General features: G+C 40.1%; 1 protein-coding gene across 1 annotated transcript in view; it reads right to left on the bottom strand.

Moving 5' to 3' along the window:
- The window catches only part of kcnk10a (potassium channel, subfamily K, member 10a), a 30,572-nt gene extending 24,314 nt beyond the window's left edge, over positions 1–6,258 (bottom strand). The window contains exons 1-2 of the mRNA XM_063496302.1: positions 5,847–6,258; positions 3,584–3,969 (exon numbers count right to left, since the gene is read on the bottom strand). Of these exons, the coding sequence (XP_063352372.1) occupies positions 3,584–3,969; positions 5,847–5,901 (441 nt within the window). The 5' untranslated portion in view covers positions 5,902–6,258. The remainder of the gene's footprint in view (positions 1–3,583; positions 3,970–5,846) is intronic.
- Between the last annotated feature and the right edge of the window lie 12,745 nt (positions 6,259–19,003).

Here is a 19,003-nt window from a genome sequence, read left to right on the forward strand (position 1 = left end):
ATTTATTATTTACATAAATGATATTTTTAAGGTATCTGATATATTAGTACTATTTGCAGACGGCACAAATATTTTTTGTTCTAAAGGAGCTGCTGGATACAACAACAAACTATCACTAAATCTAAGTAAAACTAAAATTGTCTTATTTGGGAATTCCCAAAGAAATTCACAAGTGCATTCATGTAGATGGTGTGGAAATTGAAAGAGTTCTTGAACACAAGTTTCTTGGTGTGATAATAGATGATAAAATAAGCTGGGAGTCTAATATATATCATATACATAACAAAGTTTCAAGAAATATTTCAATTTTGAGTGAAGTAAAACTCATTCTGGACCACAGATCACTCCACATTCTCTATTGTTCACTGATTTCACCGTATTTGCATTACTATGCAGAGATTTGGGGCAATACTTATAAATGTTCCCATCATCAATCTTCATATTGGAAAAAAGGGCCATGAGGATAATCCAAAACTGGTTACAGAGATCATACAAATCCACTATTCTTTAAATCAAAAATACTAAAATTCCCAGGTCTGGTTCGTTTCCTCAATGCACAAATTATGTATAAAGCAATAAAACAACCTACTTCCCGACAATATTCTAAAATTGTTTTTTAAACGGGAACGGGAATACAATTAGAGGGGGGAATTAAATTTAAAACATCCCTGTATCTGTACAACACTAAAATCTTTTTGCATCTCTGTGTGTGGAGTGAAGCTGTGGAACAGACTATATGAAGAAAGGAATCAACATCCCAGCATGACTCAGTTTAAAAGCGGTTCAAAAATATGTTTTTTGCAAAGTACAGGGAGGAGGTGGGGCTCTAAAGGGGGGGTTCTCACCCACTATTTTCACAACAGTGATGTGTATATGTGTGTGTGGGTGCACAAGTATGTTTATATAAGTATATATGTCTGCAAATTGTATCTCTTTTGACGTGTTACTGGGGTTATATATGTATATATATTTAAAATAAATAAATAAATACATGTAACATGTAATTTAATGGTAATAAAGAATTTCTGATGGACAGGGCATAAACAGGAAGAAAAAGTGCAGACTAATAATTACTAAATAGTGGAAAGGGGGTAAGTGGGGGGTAAATAAGCTTATGCTTCTTCCTACTCCTTTTTGAACATGTAAGTTATTAATAATTAGTATTGTTTTGTTTTCCTTTCCTTTTGTTTTGCTTTGTTTGTTTGTCTATTTTTTCTCTGTTGTTGAACTATTTTAACATTGTCAAAATAAAGATTCAATTCAATACAATACAATAGAGGCTGGGGTCTACCACACCAGGCAAGACCCCAGGAGCATAGATGCCCCTGAGACAATCCAGCACATAACAGCAGGGTGCAAGGCAGGCAAGGCATACATGGAATACAATAATCAAATGTCTGGGATAATATACAGAAACATCTGTGCTGAGTATGGCCCGGAAGTCCCAAGGTCAAAATGGCATAGGATCCTGGGGTGATTGAGAATCTCTCCCATCACTCTTATCTGTCTGTCAATTTATTTGTGTCTGTGTTCATGGGCAGGACTCCACAAAGGTCCACACCTTTGAATGAACACACCTGCTCTGATCACCCACCTGTCCCCTCAAACCCAAACCTCAGGAACTGCCAGTGGCCCTGACAGATAGGAATCTGGAAGTAGGCATCCTTCAGGTCAATGGCGGCAAACCAATCGCTGGCACTGATGGCCTGCCTCACCCCAGGGACCGTAAGAATTTAGCATCTTGGATCTTAGGGTTCACAACCTCTGAACATGCCCCTTGACATCTCCTGAGGAACACGGCGGCTGTTTCGAGCATGCTGCAAAAATTGGGGTGCCCCTGGGCCGAACATGACTGTGGGTCGACAGGCAGCCTCATCAGCCTCACCAGCTGGGACTGAGATAACCAAAGATGGCACTGCACTACCCAGAAAGAGCCCAAGGACCTGCCTTTGGTGACCACCTGCTTTTCATCATCTTCCAGAGGCATAGAGATGTTGCATCCCACACTTTTTTGACACATTCGAGTTGCCATAGTTGCACAGGGTGAAGGCAGCTGTCACCCAAACAGGAAACAATACACAAACTGAGTTTCTCCTGTCTCACTGTTTGTCTTGGTGTGAATAGGATGCTTAATGTTATGTGTTATAATTTGGGAAGCCAGAGACTGAAAATTGCAACGCATTAGCAGGCCTGAGAAGCTCTTGGTCCCAGAGCTAAGGCTTTAGCCACACTTTTGAGCCTTGGACTATCATGGGGTGGGGTGTTTAAATGCAGCTGTGGCTCAGGAGGTGGGAGGGATCATTTTACTAATTGTTCAACTTTCATTGGCCAAGATATTGTACCCTGAGTTGCCCTCGAGGCATCCATGAATTTGTGCAAATGTGTGAATGTTAAGTTGCAAGTGCTTAGGCATAGAAAAAAGCACTTGTCTAAATTTGTGTGTAAAAGAATGAATAAGAAAGCATTTTCTGTGCTCAGTAGAAAGGTGCTATATAAAAAACACTCTGTTATATTTGACAATGCTGTTGCTTGACTTTTCGTTAACATTTTCTGTTGTCATTTTGTCTTTCATCTTGCTCCCAACTCGCAACCTAATGGTATGTATGGTGTCAGCCTAACCTGACTTGGTCTTGGTGCATTTCATTTGAAGTTGCGAGTCAGAATTTCCGAGTTCCCAGCTAGAAATTTCAATTCGAGTGCCCGAACAGTCTGACTTCCAACACAGATTTTGCAGCAGCGCATGTAAACAGTAGCAAAACTGTAAAACCTGTAATCTATAAAACCACTGTTATGTATTTGTGACTGGTTAAATAAGCCAAGGGCAGAGTCCTGACAAGGATCTATCCATGAATGTGTTATTACATTTTTAAAAAGAAGAGCAATAAAAAGCCTTTCTTTCCTTCCTTTTCCAACCTTACTACTTTGTTACTTTTACTTTTGTTAATGGCCTTTCATGTTGTCAGTCAAAACATGGATGAAATGAGCTTATCAATTTTGCATTGACCTCTCATATTTCTACTGAGAAAAAAAATATTTTGCAATGATTATTTTTTATCATTTTATAACCACTCCCAAATATGATATTAAACCTAAAAGATTATGCTTTACACAAAGATGACTAGTTAGTAACATATAAACAGAGGTCTATGTTTTTCAGATTTACTAAGAAATACTCTAACTTTACCACTTTTTAATTTGTTTGTAATGATCTTATGTACTATTATTTGACATTCTTTTCTGAATAACATCCAAAAGCCAGCACACTCAAATTTCAACAAATTTATTGAATTAACTATAGTCAGCAGGCTTTCCTTCCAAACACATACATGCCCAGTCATATTCTTTCAATAAAGTACATCGTTAAGGAAATTCTTCAGGGATATCTGGAAACATTGAGCAATCTCCGCATTTGTACCAGAATATTCAGTGTGGTCTGTATCTACTCCAGGGTGCCTGACAGAGTATGTGCTCGAATGGCGTCAGATCAATGTGACGCTTAGGTTTCCGTTGACCTGAGTCCCCACTGGGAAACCCTGTCAAAGACTGAGGAAAGGCAAATCTATCAAACAGCAGCTGCTCTTACCTTGATGATAGCCTCCAAGTCTTCTGAGGACACACAGGGGTGTTTTAGCAGGAAAGCTGCCTTCTCTGCTGTGATGGTGATCTTCTGGTTATTTTCAAAGGGTTGCTCAAGTGCTTGGAACACCAAACCCCCTGCTACCAGGTAGGTCACCACCACTACAAACACAGCTAGCACAGTTTTCAGCTTCATCATGGTGAAGGGAGCTGAGCCATCGGCCACCGCCTCCATGCTGGCCACCATGCTCGGGGGACGGGAGGAGGCGGAGAGCCTTGGCAGAACGCAGCCCATTGGGTTCTGCATAGTGGCCACACTGGCATGTACTAGGCTGGACTGAAGCATGCCTGGCTGCACCTTCTTTGGTGGAACCAGGTTGGTCTGGACTGCCACTGAAACAAAGGGGAAATGAAAAATAGGATGATGTGATATTTGTATGACTGAAGTGATGTTTTCCACTGACAAGTGCTCTGATAGAAAACAGGTGATCAGCAAGAATAAGCAAAAGAAAGGACAGTTTGTTTGATTTTAAAACATATGCTAATAATTTTGCAGATGAAGAAAAGCAGATCGACTAAAGAAAGTCCTCAGGGTACTCAGTGGTGGTAGTTAACAGTGATGCAATGGGAATTCATTGAAGTACAGTTTGTTAGTCTATATGCTTATGAAGTGCTTATAAAAATACTTTTTACATGTTACTTGAAACCAAAGAAAAATATATTTTATCATCATGGATTTATCTTTGTTATCGTATCTTTGTCAGTGTCTTGGTGGGCTGGTGCCTATCCCAGCTACCATAGGGCGAGAGGCAGAGTATACCCGGGACAGGTCGCCAGTCTGTTCGCATTCACATCTATGGGTAATTTAGAATTACCAGGTAACCCCACTAACTGCATGTCTTTGGACTGTGGGAGCAATATGATGTTTGGAAGACTAAATAAAACAAGCACTAAGGTGCTGAGGTTACTTTGACTTTTGACTGACACTAATAAAATTTCTCACCACTGTCTCTGTTATAAAAACAAAACACTGAGTGGATTAATGGACAAGTGAATAAGTAGATTCAATTCATGCCTATTTGAAGTCACAGAACTTGAAGAAATAACAGGGTACAGCATTAGAATGTTCCTTATTGACCTTGGGCAGAAAATCACAATTCAAGTTTTGACAGTTGTTCAACTGCATCTCAGATCTAGAGGCTTGCTGATTTGGTGGATAGTGTTTAGAGTAAATTCTATTGATATCTCTTTTAAACAATCATTCTCTGAATATAAGTAACTGCTGATTATTATTTTCTACGTCACTGAAAGTGTTACTGTAAAAAAAAAAAAAAACCCAACATATTAGTGAATGTCACACCTTCTTCTGTGGTTGACAAAAACAGATCGTGATGAGCGCCCAGAGTAACAGCCCAGCAAAGCCAAACAGGTGGATTTTGCATTTCTTCTATTCACGACACAGTGTTATGTAAAAGCAGCACAGGGAATCATGACAGCTTCAACACATTTCACTGACATTAGTACACTTGTAGAAACCAGCAGAGACGGCTGCTTTGATTTATGTAATCAGTCAGCTGCAGGGTGTATAGTTAAGCTTACATGCAGGTGTACACTTCAGAAATCACACAATTAATGATGTGCCAACAGCACTTGAAAATAATAGAGGGGTGCCATATAAAAGACTTTGGCCTCATCAACAGCTTGCAAACACTCGATAAACATGCGCATGTTGACGGTGTGGGAGAACGTGACGGTCATGCGGGATTTGGGGGGCTATTTCCACGGGGGTGGATGAGGTAATGTTACGACAGACCTCCCCGCTGCATCACACCGGAGCATTTGTTGACTAACAGCCTCAGGCTAGATGTCCCTGCGTTGCCCCGCTGTAGGCATAATTACTCTTTCTGCCATTAAATGATTTCTCAGGTATAAACACCACAGAGTACCGAAGACGCCGCGGGGTGGATGCGGCTGCAGTGTTTGCCCATAGTAAACTTCAGCATGCAGCTTCCTGTGGAAATTCAATGTCTGGTCAGCATGTTAAGTGGCCACGCCAGTGGGAGATGCTGGACCAATTAGTGTTTACAGAGCAAATAAAGGTTATAAAGAGCAGTTTGACTTCAGCAATTCATTTCAAAACATGCAGTAATGGGAGGATGTGAACGCCAACTTTCACTGAATCCATAACGACATCTAACGCGAAAGTGCAGCATGAATAAAACACACCAGCACCTTCACAAAAATAACAGAATACTGACTGACGGGCTAACCTGGTGGAGGGTTCATGTTCCCTGGTTTTCTTGGATTCTCAGTGGGAAATTTCATCTTGGCTCTTCTGGCACTGCCACTATTAGAAGAAATATATATCCAACTTTCAGGGTCTTTCTGTTGATTCCGTCGCTTTTAACCGGGAAAGGATGGAGAATGGCAGGGAGTAAAAAGACATTATCCGCAGCGCGTGGTTCCGCTTCAGTGGCTGAGAGACTTGCTGCTCGTATGAAGCTTCTCTTCTCACCAACGGTGGCGGTCTTCAGAAGCGCACACCCACCGCTCGCCGCATCACCGTCTGCATTGTGTAGCAGTAAACACCATGGGCGCGGGTAACGAGAAGCGATGCTCCACTGAAGAATCTAACCATCACATTGCGACGGATTTCTGTTATACATTTACATCACGGTGCATCTGAACAGCTCTGCGCTGCTAGTTGTCAAGACCCACCACTCCCAGATGCTGCTGCTGGTGCAGTTTGGCTTAATCTCCACACCGTAGCGCAGCGTCGTGCCTTTACCACTAGATCACGTTTGTCCAAATGAGAGGAGCAAGCAAAGAGAGGAGAGATGCTGAACCACAGCAAGACGCGCTTCAGTGTTTATTTAACAATAACACCTGGTAGCTGTTGAGAAAATATAAGCATTATATAAGACGTCTGTGCTAAATTAAAATATGTTCCCTCCATTGTTACACGAATTAGGGTTAGGATTGTGGGGTGTTAAAACTCTAACCCTCTCCTTTCATCTCCAACAGCATTCAGTCATATCTGGCCTATTTGATGGCACAAGATTACTGCCATCTTCTGACGCAGTTAGCTATTGCCTCTGGAAGCAGGCTTGATTCTGCTTGACTACAATTTCATAGCCAAGTTTGTTGCTGTTTCTTTCTTAAGAGCCTGTCCATGTCCTGTTAACGAAGGCAGAGCTTGTCAAGCTGAGAGGTCAGCGGTTTCTTTGATTGTTTGGGCATTCACATTGTGGATAAATCTGTGGTCTTTAACGAGAAACTAATGGGAGACCAGTATGAATCAATCTACAGACTGTACAATAACCGAGCTAGAATTAGCAAGTAAACAGATGGAATAGCAGAGTTAAGAGTCTAGTGTCAAGAAGTTTTAGTAACTCTTCAACATGTTAGCAAGTAAACTCTTGTTGCTATAGAAGAGAGAATCAAATCCAGTTTAGTAAAACAGCCACGCTGAACAGGTGCAGTCTGTCATTTTCAGATGCTGGATCTGAGAAATCAGAGTTCATACAACACCTTCATTTCTCATGTATGATTAACCCCTCTTTAGATTGTCAGTTAACAATGTCACAGTGCGGGTGCCTGCGTTTTTTAATTTTATAAAAATATTTAATATACATTTAACATCAAGAAGTTGTTCCTATGTTTCTGATTTAACAGCTGTTTCTTTTAGAAATATCTGGTCCTTACAGCAGACACAAAAAACACACGTTTTTTAACCTCATGTTTTTTGATACCAGTGTTCAGTCAGAAGCAATTCAGTTTTATTTAATTTTTTTTTAGTTTTGTGTATACGGCCCCAAATCACAAGCTGCTTAAAGTTGCTTTATGTTGTGAGGTAAAGACCCTTCAACAACACAAAACCTCAACAATCAGAAGACTTACTGTGAGAGAGTACTTGGTAAAAGTGGAAAGGAAAAATTCCCTTTTAACAGGAAGAAACTGTCAAGATCTAGACTCTGGCAGGACTCCTTAGTCAATTATTTATAATTATAATTAATTATAATTAAGTATAAAAAATAAAAAAAATACAGATTATAATTATAAGTCAATTATTTACCATTATTTACAGTGAATATGAATAATCAAAAAAATCAGACAGTAGTGACAATCCCAAACTCCTCTGATACTTTCCAAAGTTTCCAAACCATTTCCCAGACTCCCTCTTTGCAAAGACACCTCACCACTCTGCTTCACAGGTCTCTCCAGGTAGACCTGAAAACAAGGAAAGGCAGGTAAGTGTCACGTAGGTGTGCGGTGAGGGGTCAGAGAGGACCCAAAGAGGACTCGCAGGCTGAATGAGGATGTGGACACTGTTTATTATGAAGACAAAATTAACACAACATGATAGGTTGCACTAAACTGAATGACTGGACATGACTGAGCTAGATGTGTTGCATTAAAAAGACAATGTCAATAGAATAGAAAGAGGCAAGATGACCAGAGATGACAGATGGACCATGACAGTACCTATAAAGGGAGTCTGAGGAGGAATTCTCTCACCATCTTCTTGTCCGGGATGGTGACCTAGGATCATTCCTAGGTACTGGAAACCCCTTACACGACATCTGGTGCCCATAACTGAGCAACTTCAAATGGGGAGACAGAGAGGATTAATCACTGTATCATTTTCAAACGGTCCAGTGTATTTGGTTGCAAATTTCTTAGGTTTCATTTGCAGAGGGATATTTTTTGCAGATAACCAAACTTTCTGACCTGATTGATAAGAAGGTGCACGTATCTGGTACTGATCAGCCAGACATTTGTTTTGCTCTTACATTCTCAGGAGTGCAGTTCAAGTTGACCTCCAATCTTTTACAAAAGATGGCCACCATAACAGAGCCAGGAAGTATATTGTGTGATACCAGGATGACACATACATTTGGCAGTATGTGCCCACTAGGTTACTTTTGACCGGACTTTTACAAGGATGAGGAGTTGAGGTGTGTTACCTGGGTTCTACTCTTTTCTTTGGGCGTTTCGAACCAAGGAATCTATTTCCCAGGTTAACAAACCAATTACGCATGATGTAGGCAAGATAGTTTCTTCCTTGGGAGGGCAGTCTGAGGAGGAGAGCAGTTTGGACAAGGCAAGATTTATATTTATATTTATATTATGCAATCAGGGTCTGTAAGTGATGGGAAAGTTGAAGCAAGTAAAGAAAAGAGCCCACCTGGCCTGACGAGCCTTTGATCTCTTAGCTTACTGTAGGCAGAGGTGGGAAGTAATGAAGTAAAAATACTTTATTAGTGTACTTAAGAAGAATTTTCAGTACTTTACCAGTTTTTTTTAACAGTGTTTTACTTTTACTCCCTACATTTTTAAACAAATATCTGTACTTTCTACTCCTTACATTTTCAAAGTGGGCTTGTTACGTTTGGTTTAATGGATTTGAGGGGAGTTATTATTTTACATCACTGCGAGCCTTCAAACATCAAACCGATTATATGCCTAAACAGTAAAACATGAAAGACTGTCCATATCTATAATTCATGTTGCATAAAAAGACTGTGCCGTAGTCAGGGGTTAAAGTGAGTCTTTTTTGTGTGTGTTGGGTTTTTTTTTGGCACAGCACGGGAATGACCACAGGTGACCATAAGTAACAGTTGTGGTACTTCACCATCTAGCTAGCCCTACAGTAGAGGAGCGAACATAAAGAAATAAGATGCTGTGCAAAAGTAATTTAAAATACAGTGTTTCTATCAGCTCAAACACACAAACTGTTTTGTGTTCAGTTTGTTGCACACAAAAAAATCCTCCTTTTCCCCACATTGTCCATATTTCATCGAGGCATTTTTTTTTTTTCAAATTTTGCCCATTTCTTCTTTTTGATTTCCCCTTCCAGTATTTGGTTCTTTACAAAGTCTGTCTCAATTTGCTGGGTGGTGCTGGTTCTTCTTTGAATGTTGCAGGGATGGTAGTTGCCATTGTTATTTCTCTTTTATGTTTCTTGTGGTTCAAATTCTCTAATTTATTTTGTCTTGATGTTATGTTCTTCCTATATAAATAATGCTTGTCTATATTTCCTGCTTTTAATTTGTTATTACTTATTTCACCTTCATTTGTTATTTTATTCTTATTCTTATTATTTTCAGGTTCTTTCTTTCATTACTTTTTAAAACATTTGTCAGTCTTTGCTTATGCTTTGTCATTACTCTGGTCTTTGTTAATCAGTCAATTAAAACTTTCTAATCCATCCATCCACTTATCCTTTTCAAGGTCCCAGCTGTCATAGGGCGACAACCATTCGCACTCACATTCACACCTAGGGACAATTTAGACTTTTCAATTAACCTATCCCCACAACATGCATGTCTTTGGACGGTGGGAGGAAGCCCCGCAAACACGGGGAGAACATGCAAACTCCACGCAGAAAGACCCTGGCCTGATGGTAGAATTGAACTCAGGACCTTCTTGCTGTGAAGCAACAATGCTAACCACCAACTTTTTTTTTTTAACTTTTTAATCCTGCCCTCAAAATATATTCTTAAAATTGTATTTAGTGAATTCATTTATTATTCTTGTTTTAGTTTATTTATTCCTTTTATTATCTATTATCAGTTCCAACTATGTCTACCAGGGCCTGGGGAGTGACCTGCAGTATCACCGTCCTTCCACCGGATGGTGCCAGATAGCACTTAAACTCAGTCCAACCACTTTTTTTAATTTTTATTTTTAGCTCTAATAGCCTCTTTGGACACAGTATCGCACTCTAATGAATAGACTAGTGACTACTATTTTCTCTTCAGCGCTCCACTAATTCCGGTTTTACACCTACTAAAGAAAACAAATACACAACATAGACTAAAACAATGACAAACAAATACATACAGAACACACTTGCACACTTTCTGTAAATCCAATAAACTTCATTTCACTTCATATCACTGTGTGTGTCTCCTATGTGATATATTTAACTGACATTTTTTATTGTAACAACCAACGATTTATACAGGAAAATAATGACTATTAACAAGGTTGCCCAAACTTTTGCATCCCACTGTATATATGTGTATATATATATATATATATATATATATATATATATATGTATATATATGTATATGTATATATATATGTGTGTGTGTGTGTGTGTGTGTGTAATTTTTTCTAATTACTGTTCATATGAATATATAGTGCTGCAGAAACTGTGCACCTCACCCCCCTTCTTCTCCCACATGTTTGCACCAAGTAGGAGATGCTCTGTATCTCATTGTACATCTGTATAGTGACAATAAAGGTATTCTATTCTATTCTATTCTATTCTATTCTATTCTATCTATGCATGGAGGGAAGGCGCCTGGCATAGATGGACTCTCAGTCGAATTTTATAAAGCTTTTGGGTCTGAGCTTGGTGATGATGTCATGGAGGTTTTCGAGGAGAGGTTCACTGAAGGATCTTTACCTCAGAGCTGCAGGAGAGCTGTTCTAACACTGTTACCAAAGAAAGGTGATCTCCAGGATATTAAGAACTGGTGGCCTGTCTCTTTATTGTGCACTAATTATAAAATACGGTCAAAAGTGCTGGCAAACAGACTGAAGAAGGTGATGGATCAGGTTGTCCACCAAACACAAACCTACTGCATGCCAGGCAGATCTATTGTTGATAATGTGTCACTAGTCAGAGATATGTTGGAGGTCTCCAGTTCATTGTGATGTGATATTGGTCTGATTTCTCTGGACCAAGAAAAGGCTTTTGACAGGGTTGTGCACCGTTACCTCTGGAGTGTGTTGGAAAGATTTGGTCTCGGCACTGACTTAAGTGTAGGGGTGGGTTTTGATTATCGATTTATCGATTAAAATCTTTTCACAGAATGCTCTGTCATATCAGGGAGTGAGCTTCTGGAATAGTCTTCCACTGTCAGTGAGGGAAAGTACAAGTTTACCCATCTTTAAGAGTCACTTAAAAGGGTGGCTGAGGGACACACAAACATATGATCATGTTTAATAATCATGCTTTATATTGGACGTGTAAAAGAGTTAGTGTATTACAAAAAGGGAAACAACTATTAGTGTAATGGGTCAGTGCAATATCAGGACAGTCAGGGCATGTGCAATACTGGGGTTTGTGCAATATAATTGATGTGTTTCCATTATTGTTATCTATATTGTCCTCTGTGTCCACTCTTCTTGTCATTGTTTGTTCTAGTATAATGTGATCACTGTTTTTGTCCTTGTCACATGACCTGTAAATAGTGTCTCTGTATGTGTCACGGTTCTGGATCAGTTTGACCCAGTATTTTGAGTTGTTATGTTTTGGTTTATTTTTGAATGATGGATTGTTCTTTATGTTTCTCTGGTGCTTTGTTGGGTTTTATGATGAATCTTTGTTTCAGTTATTTTGGTGTGTTGGATTGTTTTCTTATTCTCTTGTAGTGCTTGTGGTGGTGGTGATGATGATGATGATGATTATTATTAGTTTCATGTTCTGTTTATCCGTGTTTAAGGATTTGTTGTTCCATGTATTGTTTGAGTTGCATGTGTTATATTCTGTCTGCCTCTCTGTCTGCGTCTTTGTTTAGTGGTTCTTGTTTCCTGTTTTATTGTGAAGGTCTGTGTCTCATGTGAGTGTGTTCAGTTCTACTGCTCCCCTGTCTCGTTAGTCTAATTTCTCCCAGCTGTGTCTTCCTCCTGTTTTCCATTCCCTGATTACGTCCCTGTGTATATTAGCCCTGTGTTTCTCCTTGCTCATTGTCGCGTCGTACCATCAGATTATGCCTGTGTGTTTCTGTTCTCAGTATTCAGTGTTCACTTCATGTTTTGTTTTCGTGCCAGCAATAAAGCTGAGGTTTTGAGTTGTATTCAGTGTCCGAGTCTCGCATTTGGATCCTCCTCTCATCTGCCTGCACACAGAGCCCTGACAGTATGTTTTTACTAACTTGTGTTTAACAGCAACCTGCCAGAGGGTCTGCAGATGGAAATCAGCCCAAGGCTATAATCTGGCATATTTACATTTGTTAAAATGTTCATTAATATGTATTGCCCCTCTTTCTAAATAAAATACAGTCTAAAGGCCAGACAGACTAAATCGGGAGTTGGAGACTGCTTTCCACTGTATAACTTCCCACAATGCTTCCACCTGGTCATCTCTGCTCTCTTGAATAGAATATGCTCATAACTCACTCAACTGCTCTGCTACCGATCTCTCTCCTTTCAAGGTCTCCCTTGGTTTCCAGCCTACTCTATTCCCTGAAGTCGAGATGGCGCTGGCGTTTCCTTCAGTTCAACACCAAGTGGCGATGTCAAACGTGTCTGGACCCAGGTTCAGGAGGCCCTCCTCCAGTTCATTGAACGCTAACGGGTATGGCATGGCTGTCTGGTAGACAGATTCCTCTGAGGGTCCTCTCTCGCAAACTTTGCTCCCCTTTTTATAGGACCATACAAGATCGAGCCCATCATCAGTCCGTCTGCAGTTAGACTAAAGTTTCCATGATCCTGGTGCATCCATCCCACTTTCCTGAAGTGGTTGTAGTGTAGTAGAGCAGGTCATCTACTACTGGTTGGTGGTTCAGTCCCTGGTTCCCCCAGTCTGCATGCCAAATATCCTTGGGCAAGATACTAACCGTTGCTCTCCGATGCATCCATTGGAGTATGAATGTGTGTGAATGTTAGCTAGAAAGCACTTAAAAGCATAGAAAGGCTTGTGCTTGTGTGAATGGATGAATGTGGCATGTTGTATAAAGCATTTTGAGTGCTCCAGGAGAGTAGAAAAGCCCTATATAAGAATCAGTCAGTTTACCATTTACTTTCCACGTTTCCCAGATCAAGCCTGTTCTCAGGTCACATCCTCCAGGATCCATCCTCCAGGATCCATCCCCTGCTCCATTTTCAGTCAGGCGCTGGTTTCACCTGCAATACTCTTGCAAAGGATCAGCTACTCATCTCACCTAACTGCCTGCCCTCCTGCCCACTGTCACCACCAGAGCTCCTCCAGAACCCAGAAAGAGATCCCCCACCTTCTCCAGTGCTTGCTTGCAGCCCGGACACTCTCTCAGTTACCCTCCTCAAAGCTTCTCAGCTGTAGCCTGCAAGTATGCAAACATTCCTCAGCCCACACTCACCTATAGAGCATTTTTCTGCCATTTCAGTCAGTTGGTGTGTAGATAAAGTCTGTTGAAGAAGTGAATCAGCTCTTGAGTCTGCTTTTAGGTCTGCCTCTCGTATGAACCCTCTGGGTTCATGACAGGGGCAAGCAACATGAATGAGCAATGTCACTTGTTCTGGGACATAAGAATGCACATATATGCACGCGCATTTCGCATACATGAGAAATCTCAGAAAACATGTATTCTTGGGGCCTGTGTAGGTACACTGTGCAGACCGTCTTTGGAAAGAAAACTGAATTCAGTTTCATTAGCCGCACCTAGGCCTGATTACTGCCAGACTTGTTAAATCACGAAATCACTTAAATAGAATCTGACAAAGTGAATCAGGCTAAAAGATTACAAAAGCGACATCATGCCACTAGAACTAGATGAGAAACAAAGTCACTGACATCTATCAGTCTGGAAAGCATTACAAAGCCATTTCTAAGGCTTTGGGACTTAGAAAGAGCTGTTATCCACACATGGATTAAAACTCGGAACAGTGGTGAACCTTTCCTTCCCAGGAGTGGCCGGCTTACCAAAAGTACTTCAAGAGCACATTGACAACTCATCCAAGAAATCACAAAAGTTCATGATTCAACAATAAGAAAGAGACTGGGCAAAAAATTGCATTCATGGGAGAGTTCCAAGGTTTAAACAACTGCAAACAAAAAAGAACACAAAGCCTTGTCTCTCGAAAAAAGAAAAGAAAAGAAAATTAAATTTCTCAAACAAGGTAGTCGCTCTTACTTCTTCACTTCTTGCTTTTGTAGAATACAGTACAATGAGTTTCTGTCTGATTTCTCAGACTTTTTATCTGATTTAGTTCTCAGCTCAGATAAAATAATTATTGGGGGTGATTTTAACATTCGTGTAGATGCTAAAAATGACAGCCTCAACTTGGCATTTAATCTGTTATTAGATTCAATTGGTTTCTCTCAAAATGTAAAAGAACCCACCCACCACTTTAATCACACTCTAGATCTTGATTTAACATATGGAATAGAAACTGAACATTTAACAGTGTTTCCTGAAAACCCTCTCCTCTCTGATCATTTCCTGATAACATTTACATTTAGATGTCTTTCTGAAAGTGCTGTAACTAAGTTTAAGAATATAATCCACCCACTGTTCTCATCTTCAATGCCCTGTACCAACACAGAGCAGAGCAGCTACCTGAACGCTACTCCAACCGAGGTCGATTATCTTGTTAATAATTTTACTTCCTCACTACGTACGACTCTGGATACTGTAGCTCCGGTGAAAACTAAGGCGTCAAATCAGAAGTACCTGACTCCTCTCAAACACGTAGCCTAAAGCAGATGACTCGTAAGCTGGAGAGGAAATGGCATATCACAAAGTTAGAAGATCATCATTTAGCCTGGAGAAATAGATTGTTGCTTTATAAGAAAGCCCTCCGTAAAGCCAGAACATCTTACTATTCATCACTGATTGAAGAAAATAAGAACAACCCCAGGTTTCTCTTCAGCACTGTAGCCAGGCTGACAAAAAGTCAGAGCTCTATTGAGCCAACCATCCCTTTAACGTTAACTAGTAATGACTTCATGAACTTCTTCACAAATAAAATTTTAATCATTAAAGAAAAAATTACCAATAGTCATCCCACAGATGTAATATTATCTACAGCTACTTTTAGTACTATTGATATTCATTTAGACTCTTTTTCTCCAATTGATCTTTCTGAGTTAACTTCAGTAATTACCTCCTCCAAACCATCAACATGTCTTTTAGACCCCATGCCTACAAAACTGCTCAAAGAAGTCCTGCCATTAATTAATTCTTCAATCTTAAATATGATCAACCTATCTCTAATAATCGGCTATGTACCACAGGCCTTCAAGCTGGCTGTAGTTAAACCTTTACTTAAAAAGCCATCTCTAGACCCAGCTGTCTTAGCTAATTATAGGCCAGTCTCTAACCTTCCTTTCATATCAAAAATCCTTGAAAGAGTAGTTGTCAAACAGCTAACAGATCATCTGCAGAGGAATGGCTTATTTGAAGAGTTTCAGTCAGGTTTCAGAGCTCATCACAGCACAGAAACAGCTTTAGTGAAGGTTACAAATGATCTTCTTATGGCCTCTGACAGTGGACTCATCTCTGTGCTTGTCCTGCTAGACCTTAGTGCAGCGTTCGATACTGTCGACCATAATATCCTATTAGAGCGATTAGAGCACGCTGTAGGTATTACAGGTACTGCACTGCAGTGGTTTGTATCATATCTATCTAATAGACTCCAATTTGTGCATGATAATGGAGAGTCCTCTTCACACACTAATGTCAATTATGGTGTTCCACAGGGTTCAGTGCTAGGACCAATTCTGTTTACATTATACATGCTTCCCTTAGGCAGTATCATTAGAAGACATAGCATAAATTTTCACTGCTATGCTGATGACACCCAGCTCTATCTATCCATGAAGCCAGATAACACGCACCAATTAGTTAAACTGCAGGATTGTCTTAAAGACATAAAGACCTGGATGGCTGCTAACTTTCTGCTCCTTAATTCAGATAAAACTGAGGTTATTGTACGCGGCCCTGAAAATCTTAGAAATATGGTCTCTAACCAGATTCTTACTCTGGATGGCATTACCTTGGCCTCCAGTAACACTGTGAGGAACCTTGGAGTCATTTTTGACCAAGACATGTCCTTCAATGCACATATTAAACAAATATGTAGGACTGCTTTCTTCCATTTGGCAGCATCTCTAAAATTAGAAATATCCTGTCTCAGAGTGACGCTGAAAAATTAGTTGATGCATTTATCACTTCCAGGCTGGACTACTGTAATCCATATTTATCAGGATGTCCTAAAAACTCCATGAAAAGCCTTCAGTTAATCCAAAATGCTGCAGCAAGAGTACTGACAGGGACTAGAAAGAGAGAGAAGATTTCTCCTGTATTGGCTTCCCTTCATTGGCTTCCTGTTAAATCCAGAATTGAATTCAAAATCCTGCTCCTCACATACAAGGTCTTAAATGATCAGGCCCAATCTTATCTTAATGACCTTGTAGTACCATATCACCCTATTAGAGCACTTCGCTCTCACACTGCAGGCTTACTTGTTGTTCCTAGAGTATTTAAAAGTAGAACGGGAGGGAGAGCCTTTTTCAGTTTTCAGGCCCCTCTTCTGTGGAACCAGCTTCCAGTTTGGATTCAGGAGACAGACACTATCTCTACTTTTAAGATTAGGCTTAAAACTTTCCTTTTTGCTAAAGCATATAGTTAGGGCTGGACCAGGTGATCGTGAATCCTCCCTTAGTTGTGCTGCAATAGACGTAGGCTGCCGGGGGATTCCCATGATGCATTGAGTTTTTCCTTTCCAGTCACCTTCTCACTCACGATGTGTTAATAGACCTCTCTGCATTGAATCATATCTTTTATTAATCTCTGTCTCTCTTCCACAGCATGTCTTTCATCCTGTCTTCCTTCTCTCACTCCAACCGGTCACAGTAGATGGCCGCCCCTCCCTGAGCCTGGTTCTGCCGGAGGTTTCTTCCTGTTAAAAGGGAGTTTTTCCTTCCCACTGTCGCCAAAGTGCTTGCTCATAGGGGGTCATATGATTGTTGGGTTTTTCTCTGTATCTATTATTGTACGATCTACTGTACAATATAAAGTGCCTTGAGGTGACTGTTGTTGTGATTTTGCGCTATATAAATAAAATTCAATTGAATTGAATTCAGTTCCATCTTCCATTTTACAAAGGTTTTGACAGTGACATATTGTTCTATGTGATGTGGTTAAATCTTCTCCAGTAAAGTCACATTTCCCTCTCTGGTGTTTTCTCATTATAAATAACTGGCCAGCCAGTTTGTCAGTGCAGGAGAACACTAGGTGATGTGGGTGAATTTTGGGGCTGTGGGGGGGGGGGGGGGGGGGGGGGGGGGGGTAATCTCACATTTATCCCACGTGGACCCCAAATGGATTTGCCAACACAAGCCAACAGGATTTTTGGGGGGTCCATATATGGGTGTTCTATGGACAAGCCCACTGTGGGTTGCCAACAGAAAACCATGACGTGGGCCCCTTGGTGTAAAGCTAATATGGGGCCTGCATAGACTAAGCCACTGAGGAGAAAATTAGGGTTTTCTGTGTTGAAATAGAAATAGAAATAAATAGAATAAATAGCCTCTCCACAAATCGCTGCCTTATCCTGGTGGAGAGGTTTGCGTGTCCCAGGGATCCCAGAGTCTCTGTTGTCCAGGGGGTTTTGCCCCCTGATAGGGTCTCCCATGGCAAATTGAGAGACCAGACAAAGAGCGATTCAGAAGACCCCTATGAGTATACGATCAAGGGAACTAAAAACAAACTTATGGAGAAAACTCAGGTTTCAATGCATTTGCAGTAAAGCTGCATTCGCTAGGACACGTAAATATGTCTATAAATATTAAAACAAATAACATTTAGCTTCCAAACAAAAGCAACAAATTTATATTGTGATTTCTCACAAAATCACAAAACTAGTGAGCTGTTATCTGATGGGGAGTTTATGAAACAGTGTCTAATGGCTTAAATATGAAAGATGGCTTGATGTATACTTGTATTCTTCTATATGTTTGAATCCAAATTTCATATTGCCCTCATGTGGGTGGTCAGGGATAACCAAAGGACCAAATTTAGCCTTAGAGCCATACAGTCCCTTGGTCTGTTCTATACTGTCTGTAGATGGTTGTCTCAAGACTTTCCATTTGGTTAGTTAGTCAAAGTCATGTTACACTTTTTCAGCTATTGCCGCAATTTGAAGATTTGAACTTAGTTATAGAGCTGCCATTTTCTGATAATTTTGTTTCCAAATGTAAAGTTCTGCAAAATGAAAGTTCTTACACAACTGAATATAAGTAGTTCTGTTTGTCCTCAGGTAATAATTGGTGCAAAGAGTTATTTGATGTTTTTTTCCTTCCTCGCTGCCGCTGCAGATTTATTTTTAGACAAACTGTCATAACAGAAACTACAAGACCGTTGGCACCATTATGAACTTTTTGAATTCATGAGTTTGTAAGTTACTGCAAATTCAACCCAAATTCTGGGTTGAATTAGTAGCAATAGCAACAACAGTGTCAAGTTAATGATGGGGGAGAAATTGACTTAATTTATGGCCAAGGGCATCTCAGAAACTGACGAGAATTGTCCGGTGGTTTCTGTCACTTTATTAATTTGCTGTAAAAATAGGTTTTGCATGTAAAAGGGTTTGACCACAATGTTTACTTTAAACAGCATGCTTTCAATGTCTGCAGAGTTGTGGAGAAATGTCAGATGAATGAAGCTAAGGCTGTGTTGGTGATTCATTTCTAAATTGTTATGGATAA

Source organism: Pelmatolapia mariae, linkage group LG15 (genome assembly GCF_036321145.2).
Source record: "Pelmatolapia mariae isolate MD_Pm_ZW linkage group LG15, Pm_UMD_F_2, whole genome shotgun sequence".
Taxonomy (NCBI): domain Eukaryota; kingdom Metazoa; phylum Chordata; class Actinopteri; order Cichliformes; family Cichlidae; genus Pelmatolapia; species Pelmatolapia mariae.